We start from the raw sequence: 17542 nt of genomic DNA, 5'->3' as shown, positions 1-17542 counted from the left end.
CCAGAAAAGCCCAAACCCCAGACCTGAAGGTAGGGGTTCTCTTGTTGGCCCATTCCTGTTGGTTCCAGTGTTGGATGCCTGGAGCATATGCTGTTTATGGTCCTTGGGAACTATTATTATTATTTTTTTTTTTTTTTAAGATTTATTGATTGATTGATTGATTGATTGCTATGTTGGGTCTTCGTTTCTGTGCGATATTATTATTTTTTGACTGTACCACGTGGCTTGTGGGATCTTAGTTCCTCGACCAGATTGAACCCATGCCCTCGGCAGTGAAGGCACGGAGTCCAACCACTGCACTGCGAGGGAATTCCCAGAAATGTATAAGTTTTTATCTTTGAAATTGAAAAATAATCACTAGAAAATGGCATATGTAAATATTGTTTCAGTTCACTTTTTCTGATACATTATAAGCTATCTTAATCTTTATATAGGTATCTATACAGATTCTTTTCTTTTGCTTATTATTTTCTTTTCTTTGATTATTATTTCTGTTCCATTTACTCTGTTTTTTAGGAACACTAATGTATAGATTTATCACCCTACATGGTTCCTTTCTTTTTCCATATATATTTTTACTTCTATTCTACATCTTCGTGTTCTGAAATTTTTTAAGATTGTGGTTGACTCATATTTTCCCTATTGCCAAATCTGTTTTATTCTTCCATTCTGTACTAGCTTGCTGTGGCTACTTTAACAATGCCACAAACTTGGTGGTTTAAAAAAATAGAAATTTATTTTCTCAGTTCTGGAGGCCTGAAGTCCAAAATCAAGGTGTTGGCAGGGCTATGCTCCCTCCAAAGGCTCAGAGAGGGAATTCCTTGACTCTTCCAGCTTCTGGTGGCTCCAGAAGTTCCTTGGTTTGTGAATATATCACTCCAACCTCTCCCTCCACAGTCACATTGCCTCCTTCTCTTCTGTGTGTCTAGTGCTGAAATCTCCTCCCTCTCTCTTATGAGGACACAAGTAATTACATTTAGGTCCCACCTGAATAATCTAAGATAAGCGCTTCCTCTGAAGATCCTTATCTTAAACATGTCTTTTGCCATATAAGGCAATATTTACTCTTGACATGTAACTTAATATTCACAGGTTCTGTGAATTAGGAACTAGATACATCCTTTGGTGGGGGGCCACCATTCAGTCCATTACACATTCTAATTTTCAATTTGGTTTTCTTTTTTTTTTGGCTGTGTTGGGTCTTTGTTGCTGTGCGCGGGCTTTCTCTAGTTGCTGCGGCGAGCGGGGGCTACTCTTTGTTGCGGTGCACGAGCTTCTCATTGCAGTGGCTTCTCTTGTTGCAGAGCATGGGCTCTAGGCAAGCAGGCTTCAGTAGTTGCAGCACGTGGGCCCTAGAGCACGCAGGCTTCAGTAGTTGTGGCGCACGGGCTTAGTTGCTCTGTGGCATGTGGGATCTTCCCAGACCAGGGCTCGAGCCCATGTCCCCTGCATTGGCAGGTGGATTCTTAATCACTGCACCACCAGGAAGTCCACAATTTGGCTTTCTTATTTTCATTTCTACCAAGTATTTTATAAGACTGTGATGAATTGATTTTTCTACCAATGATTCTTAAGAAAGATACCTATGACTGCCTATTTTGAGTACATATCAAATAAAACTTGGACTGAGTTGACTAATATATGCACCAACCTAGATCCTTCACAAGTGGACTTTCCAAAGTTTGTATCAAGGAAAAAATGGTTGATAGAAATTTCAAGACAAAGAAGCCTATGGGATAGGTGAGTGGAAAGAAGAGTAATCCTAACAACTAGTAGGTTCATCTTATCACTATAGTCATGGGATACCCCTGCAGTCACTACTGCTATTAAGGTCACCAAATACCTTCATCTTATCAAACGGAAATGTCATCTTTCCTTCCTCATTTTTTTTTTTTTTCATTCTTTCAGGAGCATCTCGTACAGTTAACCACTTTGGGCATCATGACTCACGTTCTTCACTTGATTTCCAAGTACCCTTACCAGCATTGTTTGGGTTTCCTTCTTATCTTGTTAGCCTCTTCACTCTGTTTTGTTATCTCTTTTGCCTGAAGTTGAAATACTGTAGTGCTCTAGGACTTAGTCCTTAAATTAAGTCTCCATACTCACTCTTTCATAAGGGGATCTTGTGCAGGACTGTGACTCATTTCTACATCAGGGCCTTTATAGTAGCAGTTTCCTCTACTTCAAAACCTATCCCAGACCCTCATACAGCTAGTTCCTTCTCATGATTCATTTACATTTTCCACATTTATATTTCTACCTAATGTGTCCAAACATAAAACACATCTTCTGATGTTCTTCCTTATCTTAGTTAATGGTATCATCATTTATCCAATTGTTCAGACTAAAAGCATGGGTATCGCCATAGTTTATTCTATACCTCTTATCCCCAAAGTCAAATCCATCAACTGGTATTTTTAGCTCTACCTTCATAATATATCCAGAAACTGACCTTTTTTCATAATTTCCATGGTATAGTAAGCAGAATTCTAAAATGGAGCACAAGCTCCCCTACCCCTGCTATACATGCCTTGCATAATTCTGAGGAAAGTGAATGTAATGGACTTTACTTCCATGATTAAATTATGTTATTTGGCACAGCTGACCTTCAAATAGGGAAATTATCCAGGAAAATATCCTGACCCAATCACTTGGGCACTCTAAAAGCAGAGAGTTTTCTCTGGCTGGTCACAGAAGAGAAGTCAGAGATTTGGATCGTGGGAAGGACCTGATGCGCCTTTGCGGACGTGAAGATGGTGGGAGCCACGCATCAAGCAATGTGGGCAGCCTCTAGAAGCCGAGAGCAACCACTGGCTTAGAACCAGCAAGAAAATGGGGACCCAAGTCCTATAACCACAAGGCATTGAATTCTGCTAACAACCTGAAGGAGCTTGAAAGCAGATTCTTCCCCAGAGTCTCCAGATAAGAACTCAGTCAACATCTTGATTTTGGCCTTTGAGACCCTGAGCAGAGAATCCAGCTATACTGTGCCTGGACTTAAAACCTACAGAACTGTTTAATAATAAGTGGCTGCTGTTTTAAGTCACTAAGTTTGTGGTTTATTATGCAGCAATAGAAAACCAATCCACATGCTAAAATTCTAATCCAAGATACCAGTCTATAGCCTGCACTACAGAAACAATCTCTTAATTGTGCTTGTTTCTCTTTGTACCTTTGTTTTCCTATACTCCATTATCGACACAACAGCAAGAGCAATCTTTTATTGCTAAGTTTTCTTTTCAAAACATAGATGAGGGACTTCCCTGGTGGTGCAGTGGTTAATAATCCTCCTACCAGTGCAGGGGACGTGGGTTCGATCCCTTGTCCGGGAAGATCCCACATGCCGTGGAGCAACTAAGCCTGTGAGCCACAACTACTGAGCCTGCGCGCCACAACTACTGAAGCCCATGTGCCTAGAGCCCGTGTTCCACAACAAGAGAAGCCACTGCAATGAGAAGCTTGTGTACCACAATGAAGAGTAGCCCCTGCTCGCCGCAACTAGAGAAAGCCTGTGTACAGCAACAAAGACCCAATGCAGCCAAAAAAAAATAAATAAATAAATTTATTTTTAAAAACTTTAAAAAAAAAGAATAGGGAGAAAAAAAAACATAGATGAGATCATGCCACTTACTTGCTTAAAACTTTCCAATGACTTTGCCATTATGTAGAATAAACCCCCAAATCCTTAACCTGGCCTATGGTATTCTATTTGATTTAGTTGTCACCTAACTCTCTACCTCGTCTCCTACCTCTAACCACAGTTATTCATTTTTCAAACATGCTAAACTTATTCCAAGCTCAGAGATTTTTATATGTGCTCTCACTTCTACCTGAAATATTCTTTAGCCATCTCCTCATCTTTTGGCTTTCAGTTTAAATGCCACCTCCTTTTGCAGCTATCCTATCCATATTCTATACTAGTTATTCCCTATTTGCTTACTGTGCTTTGTTTCTATGGCATATTTTATTATTTAATTAAATATCATTTATTTCTATGTTCACTTATTTATTGTTTGTCTCTCTTCCAAGACTACAAACTAAGTATGGTCAGTCTTTATTGGTTTGTCAGTAGACAGATCAGAGCCTTGCATGTAATTGCTGAGCACGTAAATGAAGACTAGTACCCCAGAGGAACCTCTTCCCTCCCCACCACCCATGCCCAGTGGTCTGTTTGAATTTTCAATACCAATCAGTAGTTAACTTTCAAAAGTTTCTCCATGTAATAGATATCATCCCAGTACTTCCAGTCTGTAGGACTGAAAGAGGCCAAAAAAGTTTTGCAATTACTCTACATTCCAAACTTGTTTTGCATGTCTATATTCAAAGTCAGCAAAGCTTCCATTTAAGAAGGGGTTTCTGAACCTAATTCGACTTAATCATAGTTTTGTTGTTTTCCCTATCTAGGGGAATACAATCATTAATTAGTAATCAATGTTTTTTTTTTTTTCTTTCTCTTTTTGGTTTAGTCCCAGAAGCATTTTATTTTTTAAGAAATTCCTTCTCAATCCTAGCATGTAGTCAATTTTTCTTGGCATGTTGATTAGGATATTTTCTCACTTCAATTAGACGTTTTAACAATATTACTTATAGTATCATATCGACCTGTAAGAAAACTTGAGACTTTCCAACAAAGTTCTCCAGAGATGGAGGCTATTTGGGAAGGTAGTTTTTTCCCATCATTGGAAAGTTTTCAGGTACAGATAAGTAACCACATGGTAAGTAAGTGTTAAGAATTCAAGGTTCATATGCATAGCTTAACTAGAAGACTTGTGAAGTACTTTTCCACCTCTGAGTTATTACGATTCCTTATATGTATGAGACTAGCCCCAATTAATAATACACTCTCCAGAGGATAGTTAACTAAAAGTGTCCTTCATGTTATAAAACTGATGTACTCTTGAAACAATTCTTACAACATACATTTCAACACACTTAACCTTATTTTCTTTTGACTTTTTAAAAATAAATATGGAGATAAACAATTTTGGAAAATAATTTAAATCCTATGTTAATTAGGCTAGGTACTGTGAAATAATACTAAAGTTAAAATTCTCTCAGGAAGTAATATTTGGCTAGTCTATACATAAAATCAGTATGCCTAAATATGACTTATTTTATTATGCAATTTAAAATATTTCAATATAAAGTCTTTAATTGTTATCTCATACTTAATTCTTTTATAGTTTGCAGAGACATTTAGAAGAATACGTTGAAAGTTAGGAAAACTTAACCTTGAAAAATCCCCAATTTATTTTTATATTATTTAAAAAATTTAAAGGAACTTACCCTGGTGCATAGTTGCATATGAAAAGTGCTGCATGTTTAATACGTCCAATTCTTGAACATGGAGTAACAGCACAACCAACTTTGTAAGACTTGTCCCAAACAAGCTAAAATAAAATTTTCAAAGAAAACATAAAATTTAATTCTAAACATTTACTCTGCCATAGTACAAACAATAGTATATTCAATACACATAGGACCTTTAACGAAGCAATTCAAGGAATATGAACAATTCTTCATTTGGATGCAGGTAGAGAATTATCATGGATTTAGGGAAGCATTTCCAAAACTGTATTTAGAGAAACACTTTAATAGGTTCTACCAATACTGTATTCTTAGGATAAGAGTCTAAGAAAAACTGATCCAGAATAATGTTTTAGAGCCAAAGGAAGATACCTGCTGAATCAATTTTCGACCTTTTGTTGAATCTGAGAGTTCTAGGTTATTGGCAAAGAGGAAGAGGGAAATGAGAAGACAAAAAGTTTTGGAAGAATGGAAGTTGTGAATAAAAAGGAAAAAAAGAGGGGACAGTAAGATTATAGAAGGGAAGGAAAAGAAATACAAGAGTAGAAAGTAATTGAATGTTATCAGCATTTTTCTTTTCTTTTATTGAGGAAATTCCATTACAAAATAAAATGAAGTCTGGGCCTTTCATTAAAAAAATGAGTAAAAGAGCTGGTTCCTGTAAAATAATTTCTTGCAAAATAGGTCTTGGAGTGAAAATATGAGAATAATTAAAGATATTCCAGAAATTCCTGAATGGCTTTAATATTCCTAATACTTACAAGTGAACAACAACAAAAAATTGTTTTGTTAACCTCTGTGGGAGAGGGAGAAACCATTTGTTTTCCTTTTCTCTATAGCTCAAGTCTTAGTGATTCCAAAAGAAATAGAGTGATGCCTTAAAAGAATAGAGAATAGAATGTCTGTAACAGTTGAAGTTAAACAGGTCAAATGCAGGAAATGAAAATGTCTAGGAAACTAGACTTAAGGTGGAAAAAATACAGAGGAGTAGGTCAGGGAGTAGACTTGATTATTTTACTCAGAATATTGAAGTCATATTAAGGAGTCTAGCTTTGACATGAGTAAGACAGTAGAGAACCACTCTAACTTTTTAGAAGAAAAAATTGATCAAAAAAATTTTGAAACATAAATCATTTGATGGAACAGGAAGACATGAGTTCAACATGAAAAAATTCCAAGATTTTAAGTTCTACATTAGAGTCTATTGACTGAAAAATAATCATCTTTTAAATGATCTTGGAAGTTAATTCAATAGTTTCTTGATTCCTGATACAAATATTTATTGAAGACCTAAATAATGTCATGTTGTTGTGTTGAGAATACATGGATAAGAAGACAAGGTCCCTGCCCTTAGTGTAGTATTAGATATGTAGATGATTATAAAACAATGTAATATGTGAAATAATAAATGTTTGTACAGGAAATAAAAAGTGGTTCAGTATTCTTGGAGTACAAAGTTTAAGAGTGAATTGTTAGACATGAGGTAGGAAAATAATTATATGTATTTGCATTTAAGATATTTTAATCAGTTATATAGTAGTATGTGTACTGATCTGTGCAAAAAAAAAATCTTTTACTTATGTTTATAGTCAACAAACTAAAACTAAGTTTTATTTGCTAGTTTCTTTCTTTTCCAGTGTGCATTATTTTAGAAAGGTACCTTTCATCTTTGGGTATGGAGATTAGACTTACTATATTTAAAAGAATGTTTTAATTGCATGGTTCAAATAATAGAAGAAATTATGAACATTCAGAAGATCTAGGACTGATTAGAATTTTGATTCTATTAGAGGTAGTAATTTTACCATTTGAGTTTATTTATAAAATTGAAACACAATAAAAACTTAGTAGTAAAGCAATTAAGGAGTCTATTGAATTAATAATATAAAATTAGATACCTGTAGATAATTAGAACAGTTATCAGAGCAACTGTTCTTTTCAAAATTGTAGTTTTTCCTCTGTGCGAACCAACTTCTGATAGCAATACTTGCAGTAAATTCATTTTCAGGGCCGACCCACATATTTTCACCAATACCATTAAATCTAGGATGGGCCATTTTTAGTTCTTCTAAATGAATATTACGTTCAAACACACATTTTTTGCCCCATGCTCTAGCAGTCCGTGACAAAGCTACATCCCAAGTCTGAAAAAAAAATGCAAAAAGTAAAGAAGAAAAAATAACAACAATGAGTTTTTTTTTTTTTGTGCTCTAAATTCTTTTCCTTGAGCTCTCATAATTAGATGTAAGGAAAACAATTCTTATTTTGTGCTTATGAGTCTGGTTTGTGGAATTTATGTAGGAGAAAAAGTGTTTTGAGACAATTATAAATGAAACAACTATTTCCTGAGACAAAGGCTTATGCATATATTTGTAATTAAAAAATCAGATTGTTAGATGATGCAAATGGTTATAATACTCTTACATGTAGTCTATTCAGAAAATGTGTATTTTTAATTCATGCCTTTTATACGTAATAATACAATAACTTAAAATATTTAAGCACTATTTATTGAGCACTGATTATCTGCAAATTATTGTATTGTGAGGAATAAAATATGAAGTCAACATAAATTTTGTCCTCTAGTTGCTTACTGTTGTTAGGAGAAAAACCTGGGATAATATATACATACATATACATATATATACAAATACATATATATACAAATACATATATATATATTTATATATATATATAATTTTAACACATAGTGGTAGTTGGTAAATGTTATAAAAGAGGCACATGTAAAGTTTTATGGATGTTCCCAGAAATGTAAGAAAATATCACAAGATGCTGCTCCCCTCCATTTACGGAAATATCCAGAAATGTGTATTTCTGACTTATTTAGAGCCTCATTAAATTCATTGTTTAGTTAAGGACAAAAACAAAAACAACACAAATAGAAAAATCAACAAAATATTTGTAAAACCAACATGCTAAATATATATACATTACAGTAAATCTGAAAATAAACATTTCTGAAAAACAATACTAAGATTTCCTTAGAGTTTTCTTGGTTAATTTCATAGATTATACAGAAGTACAATACAGAAAATATATTATAGAAAACTTTAGCATATCCCCTCCTTCCCCACACTATTTCCCTCCCCAGAGGTAATCATAATAATTTTAAAAAAATTATTTATGTATAAATTTCTCTAGCTCCATATACACACACATTCATATATAAGATACGTTCGGGTGTTTTAGATGAGTATTTTATGATTTTTGTCTTTGCACTGTTTTAATCATACCATACACAATATTATTGGCCCGCAACTTGCAGTTTTCACTTAGAGAGATTGTTCCATATTAGCACAACTAGATCTACCTAATTTTTTGCAAACTTTTCATAGTATTCCATAGTATGGCTAGCAGCATGTAATAAAGGTTACCGTTCCACTATTAATGGCCCTTAAGATTCTTTGCCATTTGCAAACAATGCTCCATGGACCATCTTTATACTGCCTAATTTTGCATATTGTTTACACACCACATGCTTACAATGCACCACGTCACTATTCTAAGTGGGGTTTTTTCCTTCCATTTTTATTGAGATATAATTGACCCCCAGCACTGTGCAAGTTTCAGGTGTACAGCATAATACATCATGAAATGATTAACACAATTAGTTTAGTGAACATCCATTATCTCATATAGATATAAAAACAAATTTTTTTCCTTTGTGATGAGAACTCAAGATTTACTCTCTTAACAATTTCAGATATAACATACAGCAGTAGTGTTATATTAATCATTTGGACATCATCCTTAGTATTTATTTATCTTATAACTGGAAGTTTGTACCTTTTTAACCACCTTCATCCAATCCCCCCTGCCCCCGCCCCCAAAACCACAAATCTGATCTCTTTTTCTATGAGTTTTTTTGTTTTTGTTGTTTTTTGAAGTATAATTGACCTACAACACTACTAAGTTAGTTCCTGATGAACAACATAGTGATTCAATATTTCCATATATTACAAAATGATCAGCACAAGTCTAGTTACCATTTGTCTCCATACAAAGATATTACATTATTATTGACTGTATTTCCCAAATTTCATTCCTCTGACTCACTTATTTTGTAACTGGAAGTTTGTACCTCTTAATTTCCCTCACCTATTTCACTCATCTCCCCCCGCCCACTCCCCTCTGGCAATCACCTGTTTGTTCTCTTATCTATGACTCTGTTTCCGTTTGATTATATTTGTTGTTTTCTGGACTCCATATATAAGTGAAATCATATGGTATTTGTCTTTCTCTGTCTGACTTATTTCACTTAACATAATACCTTCTAGGTCCATCCATGTTGTTGCAAATAGCAAGATTTCATTCTTTTTTATGGCTGAGTAATATCCCATTGTATATATATACCACATCTTCTCTATCCATTCATTTATCGATGGGCACTTAGGTTGCTTCCATATCTTGGCTATTGTGAATAATGCCACAATGAACACAGGAGTGCAGATACCTTTTTGAATTAGTGTTTTTTTTCTTTCGGAAAAATACCCAGAAGTGGAATTGCTGTCACTGGAATGTCTACTCCCTTGTTTCTATGAGTTTGACGTTTTTTTTTAAGATTCCACATATAAGTGATACCATGCAATATTTATCTTTGTCTGGCTTATTTCACTTAGCATAATGCCTTCAAGTTCCATCCAAGTTGTTGCAAGTAGCAGGATTTCCTTCTTTTCTCATGGCTGAACAATATTCCATTGTATATATACACACCACTTCTTCTTTGTCCATTCATCCATCGATGGGCACTTAGGTTGCTTCCATATCTTGGCTATTGTGAATAATGCTGCAGTGAACACAGGAGTGCAGACATCTCTGTGATACTGTTGTCATTTCCTTTGTTTTTATACCTAAGAGTGGAATTGCTGGATCATATGGTAGTTCTTTTTTTAATTTTTTAAGGAATCCTCCACACTGATTTCCATAGTGGTTGTACGAATATACATTCCCACCAACAATGCACAAATCTTCCCTTTTCTCTACATCCTCACCAATGTTTGTTATCTCCTGTCTTTTTTGATGATAGACATTCTAATGGGTGTGAAGTGATATCTTATTGTGTTTTAATTTGCATTTCCCAGATGATTAGTCATGTTGAGCACCTTTTTATGTACCTGTTGGCTAAAGCTATAAAATTCTTACGAGAAACAAAGGGGAAAAGCTTCATGACATTGGATTTGGCAATGATTTCTTAGATATGTCACCAAAAGCACAGGCAACAAGATAAAAAAAAAATAGATAATTAGACTTAATTACAATTAAAAACTTTTGTGTATCAAAGGACACTATTAACAGAATGAAAAGGCAACCTATGGAGGGGAGAAAACATCTGAAGATCATATATTTGACAAGGGATTTTATCCAGAATATGTAAAGAATTCCTTCAACTCAGCTAACCAAAAGACCCTAACAACCTGACCAAAAAATGACCGAAGAACTTGTGCAAACATTTCTACAAAGAAGACATACAAATGGCCAATAAACACCTGAAAATATGCTCAACATAACTAATCATTAGGGAAATGAAAATCAAAACCATAATGACATACCACTTCACACCCATTAAAACAAGTGTTGGCAAGGATGTGGAGAAATTGAAACCCTGTGCATTGCTGGTAGGAATGCGAAATGTGCAGCCACTATGGGAAACAGAATGTCAGTTCTTCAAAAAATTAAACATAGAATTTGTACACGTTTTTGCAATTCCATTTCTGGGTATATACCGAGTAAAGGTGAAAGCAGGGAATCGAACAGATATTTATTCACATACCTATGTCCACAGCAGCATTATTCACAATAGCCAAAATGTGGAAGAAACTCAACTGTCCATGGAGAGATAAATGGATAAACAAAATGTGGTATATACATAAAGTGGAAATATTATTCAGCCTTTAAAAGGATGGAAATTGTTTTTTTAAAAATTTTAAAAAATTAATTTATTTTTTGGCTGCATTGGGTCTTTGTTGCTGTGCGGGCTTTCTCTAGTTGTGGAGAGCAGGGGCTACTCTTCGTGCAGTGCATGGGCTTCTCAGCGCAGTGGCTTCTCTTGTTGAGGAGCACAGGCTCTAGGCGTACAGGCTCAGTAGTTGTGGCGCACGGGCTTAGTTGCTCCGCGGCATGTGGGATCTTCCCGGACCAGGGCTCGAACGCATATTCCCTGCGTTGGCAGGTGGATTCTTAACCACTGCGCCACCAAGGAAGTCCCAGAATGGAAATTCTGACACATGCTACAACATGGATGAAACTTGAAGACATCATGCTAAGTGAAACAATCCAGTCACAAAGAGAAACACTTATGATTCTTATATGATGTACCTGGAGTAGTCAAATTTATGAGACAGGAAGTAGAATGGTAGTAGCCAGCAGAAAGAAGGGAATGGGGAGTTAGTGTTTAATGGGTGCAGAGTTTCTATTGGGTAGGAAGAAAATGTTCTGGAGATGAATGGTGGTGATGATTGCACAACAATGTGAATGTATTTAATGTCATAGAACTGTACACTTAAAGATGGTTAAAATGGTAAATTTTATGTTATGTATATTTTACAATTAAAAAAAACCCCAATAAATGTTTTGAGTTTAAAAACAAGGTCGAACAAAAATACTAGGTGACGACAACAACAGCATGGACATGGGCAGAAGACAAACAATTTATGTGTTGTAATATCTTTTTAATATTTAGAAGGAGATTATAGATGTTGATTAACTTTGGACTTTGTAAAGTATATACATTAAAATGTTAAGCATAACCAATAAATAATAAAGATAAAATGTATGATTTCCAAACCTGCCAAGGAAAAGTTCTAAGTAGACCATACTATTATGATAGACTATACTATTTACAGTTATTATTTACATCCTAGTAAAATCCATGGGAAAAATATACACAAAGTTTTAGAAAGAAGAGAAGGATAAAATTTAGAGTGGAGCTTTAAACTGTACCCAAAACATTATTCCTTCAAAAATGTTCACATATTAAGATATATATTGAGGGGACACAATATTATGCTTTATATTATTCTCTATGCTTTATGTTTGAAATAAAAATTTTAGGGCTTCCCTGGTGGCGCAGTGGTTGAGAATCTGCCTGCCAATGCAGGGGACACGGGTTCGAGTCCTGGTCTGGGAAGATCCCACGTGCCGTGGAGCAACTAGGCCCGTGAGCCACAACTACTGAGCCTGCGCGTCTGGAGCTTGTGCTCCGCAACAAGAGAGGCCGCGATAGTGAGAGGACCGCACACCACGATGAAGAGTGGCCCCCGCTTGCCGCAACTAGAGAAAGCCCTTGCACAGAAACGAAGACCCAACACAGCCAAAAATAAATAAATAAAAAATAAAAATAAAGGAATTCCTTTAAAAAAAATTTTAGACATTAGGAATACAAAACCTATAAAAAGTTGAATTAAAAATATTTTGTGTTTATTCATTATCAGGAGGAACGCTAATCTTCAAACTTGGAAGAAATAGAATTAATCACAAAGGGTGGGAAATACATAGATATAACTCGAATATCCTCAAATTCTAATTAAATTCAAAAGATTAAAATTGGCTTGGATAAAACTATCTTCAGCATATACAATGCTAGTATTGATATATTTCTATAAGAAAATATATAAACAGAAGAGGAAACTTACTGACAATTCAAAAGGTAAAGAAAATGAACAAGAAAGAACAAAATACGTCCAATCAAAATAACATTTTAAAATTAACATTAAAGCAAAGTTCCCTTTTATAATTTATTAGTTTAGCAAGTGATTGAAAATGCCCAAGCCAGTCAGATGTGGTATGTCCAGTCACATGTATGTATGGTATGTCACATGTCCAGTCCAGTAAATTAGTTCACATGTCTGGCGTACACTGTCATGTGCGTGCATCCTCTGCAAGTGGTTGTGCTTTGTGTACTTACTTTGTGTAGCTTACTAATGAAGACCTGATGGAATTGGAGGCCCAGAGAATGGACGAAAAGAGACTAGAAGAAGAAGAAGTAACTAAAGAACAGAAGAGATTCACGACGCAGGAAATGGCAAGGGGATTTTCTTTATTTGAGGAGGCACTGTTAGTTTCTAAGGCACAGGACCTGAATGTAGTATGGTACACAAAGGTTGCAGCAGCCGTTCAGAATGCAATCCAGTGCTACCATGTCATCTATGACAAGAAAAAAAGAGCTACTACCCAGACATCACTGGATTGCTTTTTCAAGAGGGTAGATAGAATTGAATCCAGCAAGGAACCAGAACCTGTGCCATCAACTACAGGTGTTAGTGAAATTGCAGCTTGCCCTCCGTCTCCTATTGCAGACAATCCTTCAGCTCTACCATCTCCCACCTTCTCTCCCTCCTCCAGTCAGTTAACTCTTCTTGCCTGTTCACTAAATGCCAGCACCTGTATGCCAGCTGTTGTACTGTACTACTGTGCTTTTCAAGGTACTATACAGTAAGATTAAAAATGTTTTATTTTTTGTTTGTTTTTTATGTATTATTTGTGTGAAAAGTATTATAAACCTATTACAGTACAGTACTATATAGCCGATTGTGTTAGTCGGGTACCTAGGCTAACTTTGTTGGACTTCGGAACAAATTGGACTTAAGAACGCACTCTGGGAACTGAGCTCGTTCGTATGTAGGGGACTTACTGTACTTCTACACTGCTGATATTTGCTTAATTAGGCACAGTCCTTCAGTATAGCAATTGCTACGTATCGTATAAATTAAAAAATCACATACTTTATTTATCACATTTCTGGAATTTTTCCTAAGGAACTAATCCAGAAGGAAGAAAAGACATATCTAGGGAGACAGTCCTTGCAATATTTACAACATAAACTGGAAGCTCCTAATTTCCCGATATTTACTCAATACATTTTGCATTCATTTTTAATGACAATCATGAAGACTCTATAGCACCAGGGGAACAGCTAATGAGACATTACAAAGAAATACGGGGAAAAAAATGGGAAAGAAGCAAGAACTATATTGTAAGGGAATGCAAAATCAGGGCCGGGTCTAGGACGAGGTGAATGAAACACCCTCTAGGGAGCAAAATTTAGGCTGGATACCAAAAAACTCAATAATCAAGACAAAAAATATTTTAAAAAGGCAAAATTAGTGTGAAAAATCCATGATAAAAATTCAAAATTTTAAATAAGAACAGAATCTGACCTTTCATTTGCATTATCCTGAGAGTGCCTCACTTGCCTCTCCCAAATTCAAGCTCAAAGATCCTGTCTTTGTTTAAAGTGATTCTGTTTCATCAATAATACTTTTGCATTGATTTTTCAATTTAAAAAATTGCATTAAACTATCATTTTCTCGAATTAAAGCTCCCTTAAATTTTGCACCTCTGGTGAGTACCTCTACTCACCCTAATCCAAGCCCTGTGCAAACCTTTGGTAATAACTATGCGTTAGAGTGACAGTGGTTTTTATTTCTTGAACATATAAACTTTACGTGTATTTTTAAACCCAAACTCTAAGCGCGGTTGTCCGCGATCCTTAAGGCTCAGAGCAGTGACCCAGACTCTCCGCGGCCGAGGGGGAGGTACTGACAGGGGCTGTTGGAGGTTTGGGCAACCGCCTTAGGGCCTCACCATGAAGCGCAAGTTAGCCCCTCGGGGGATGACGCTGCCCCGGAGCTCATTGTGCAGGTTCACGTACTCATTGATAAACGTTACATCCTCTTCGTGTGGCAAAAAATGCGCGTTCAAACCGGAACCCAGCAGTAGTAGCCAGAACTCACAAAGCCACACCTTCCAAACAACCGTCTGCGCCCGAGGAAGCCTTTGGGCGCACCACTCCCGGGCGAAGCGCCTCGGGGTCTCCATGGTTCACTGGCCGTGGCCAGGCCAGTGCGCGCGCGCCGGCCCGCCCCAGCGAACTGCCAATCAACGGGGAGGGGCGGTGCAGGTACGTCTGGCCCCGCCTCCCCGCGAGCGGAGGGACAAGGATGAAGGGAAACCAGAACTGAGGGAAGACTCGTGAAAGCTGTCTGCAGAACTAACCACAACAGAGGCTTGAGTTAAATCAGTGCAAGCTTTTCACTAAACTAATGTAGTTAAATATCCAGAGTCGATTTCTGACACCAGATGATATGTCATCGTTTATTAATGTGTCAACTGCCCAGTAAATGCCAATTGCTGAATAAGTAACATGTCTGAGGAACCTTCTAATTCTTCTGTGACACTGATGAAAATTCAACCAAAAAAAAATCCTTACTTGTTAAGTTGGGAATTTAATGCAAGACCTTCCTTTTATTTTCCTCCTGGACAGAATAATATCCTCTTTTAGGCCAACTTCCTCACTGAGATTTTCTCAATGTTTTAATGATCATTTGTGGGAAACCGCCGGATAAATGCGAAAAGTGGAAAGCTCAGCAGGTAGGGGGTAGACTAGGGGTCATCAAATTCTCATAAAGTTAAAATATTTTCATTTATTTCTTTCACAAGCATGTCTGGAATATCAATATTCATCTTCTCTGACAAATTGTCATGGTGACAGTAGGTAAGAACTCATTTTTTTTGGTTTTCATTTCTTTCAGACAAAAATGGCTAGTGTCCTAGCAGATTTTGGCCTGGTTTCTTTAGCTTCAAGTATTTGGCTCAAGAAAACTTGCTTTGAAGAATGTAAGTTGTAGGCACAAAATAAAAACACATATTTGTTTTGGGGTACATATTTTCATATCACATATTGTGCTGGATAGCATTAAGGAGATATTCAGAATCATTGACACAGGAACAGAATTTTGCCACAAAGAAAGCATTGCAACTGCTTGACCAAAAAATATCTAAAAATAAATGCGCTTTTAAAGATTATCTATGGTGTACACAATTGAAGGCAGTAGACCTCACAAGATGGTTTCATTCATGCCTTAATTCTTTTAATAAATATGTATTACCAGGTAGTGTGTTAGGTGGATGAGAAAGGCCAGTGGACAAGACACAAACCCTGCTTCCAAGTAGCTTACAGTCTAGAGAACTAGCAAATCGGTGACTTTATACCATGGATAAATATAAAGCCAAAGTGCTATGGCATAATGTGTGGGGCAACTAACACCCTTTTTGAGGACCAGGTAAGCCTGTTTGGGGAGTGTGACATCAAGAAAGTGAAGCACACAAGTTAAAGAGTGCATTCTAAACAAAGGAAAAAGCATGTAGTATGCTAGGAGATCAAAAAAGGCTAAAAGTGTTTTAGTATGACCAGAGAGTATTGTGGGGGGTCAAGGTGGCAAGTGTTGAAAGATGGAATTCCTTTGTTATGTTGGTACTGTTGTTAGACTATGAAAACTGCTATATTAAAGCACAAGATAAATACAATAATGCAGACTTAGATTAGGAAGAAATTTTAGCCTTTTACTCGTCCCAGTGTATTAGACATATCTGACACATCACTGACAGGTGATCACCATATCCTCTGCTTAACTAATCATGTTAGCAGGGAAGTCACCATCTCTTAGGCAGCCCATTCCGTTGCTGGACAGCTTACTCATTAATTTAATAAGTATTTCTTTAGGACCTCTATGTGTCAGACCCATGCTAGGTGTTAGAGCTACAGATTCTCAGCAAATTAGATTCATAGTCTATCCACATGAAGCTTTTAGTTAAAGGTGATACAAATCATCAAATAACTATAATACAGAGTAATAAGTGCTATTTTAAAATTTAAAAAATTCTTGCTGTGTGTCAGGAGCTATTTTGTTTTCTATTGTGGTAAAATATACATAACATAAAATTTACCATTTTAACCATTTTTAGTGGAAAATTCAGTGTCAGTTACATTCACTGTGTTGTTTCCAGAACTATCGGGTGAGATTTTAAATGTTTGGAAAATATCAACTCATTTAAATCATAAAAACCTTAAGAAACAGATATTATGTTTAAAATTTTTATTGAAGTATAGTTGATTTACAATGTTGTGTTTAATTTCTGCTGTTCAGCAAAGTGACTCAGTTATATTTATATATAAATATTCTTTTCCATGTTCTTTTCCATCATGGTTTATCACAGGATATTAAATATAGTTCTCTGTGCTATACAGTAGGACCTTATTGTTTATCCATCCTATATATGTTTGCCTCTGCTAATCCCAAACTCCCAATCCTTTTCTCCCACACCTCTCTATCCCCTTGGCAACCACAAGTCTGTTCTCTATATCTGTGAGTCTGTTTTTGTTTCGTAGATATGTTCATTTGTGTCGTATTTTAGATTCCACATATAAGTAATATCA

The 17542-nt window shown here is 36.0% G+C and overlaps 1 protein-coding gene across 1 annotated transcript in view; it reads right to left on the bottom strand.

Moving 5' to 3' along the window:
• The window catches only part of GLIPR1L2 (GLIPR1 like 2), a gene marked incomplete at its 3' end in the record, with an annotated part of 40587 nt that extends 25443 nt beyond the window's left edge, over window positions 1-15144 (bottom strand). Inside the window, exons 1-3 of the mRNA XM_036867272.1 lie at window positions 14911-15144; window positions 7206-7451; window positions 5287-5390 (exon numbers count right to left, since the gene is read on the bottom strand). Coding sequence (XP_036723167.1) covers window positions 5287-5390; window positions 7206-7451; window positions 14911-15144 — 584 coding nt within the window. The remainder of the gene's footprint in view (window positions 1-5286; window positions 5391-7205; window positions 7452-14910) is intronic.
• Between the last annotated feature and the right edge of the window lie 2398 nt (window positions 15145-17542).

The sequence above is a fragment of the Balaenoptera musculus genome, chromosome 10, assembly GCF_009873245.2.
Source record: "Balaenoptera musculus isolate JJ_BM4_2016_0621 chromosome 10, mBalMus1.pri.v3, whole genome shotgun sequence".
Classification (NCBI taxonomy): domain Eukaryota; kingdom Metazoa; phylum Chordata; class Mammalia; order Artiodactyla; family Balaenopteridae; genus Balaenoptera; species Balaenoptera musculus.
Note: the sequence above shows the minus strand (reverse complement) of the source record. Positions and strands in the feature narration are given on the sequence as shown.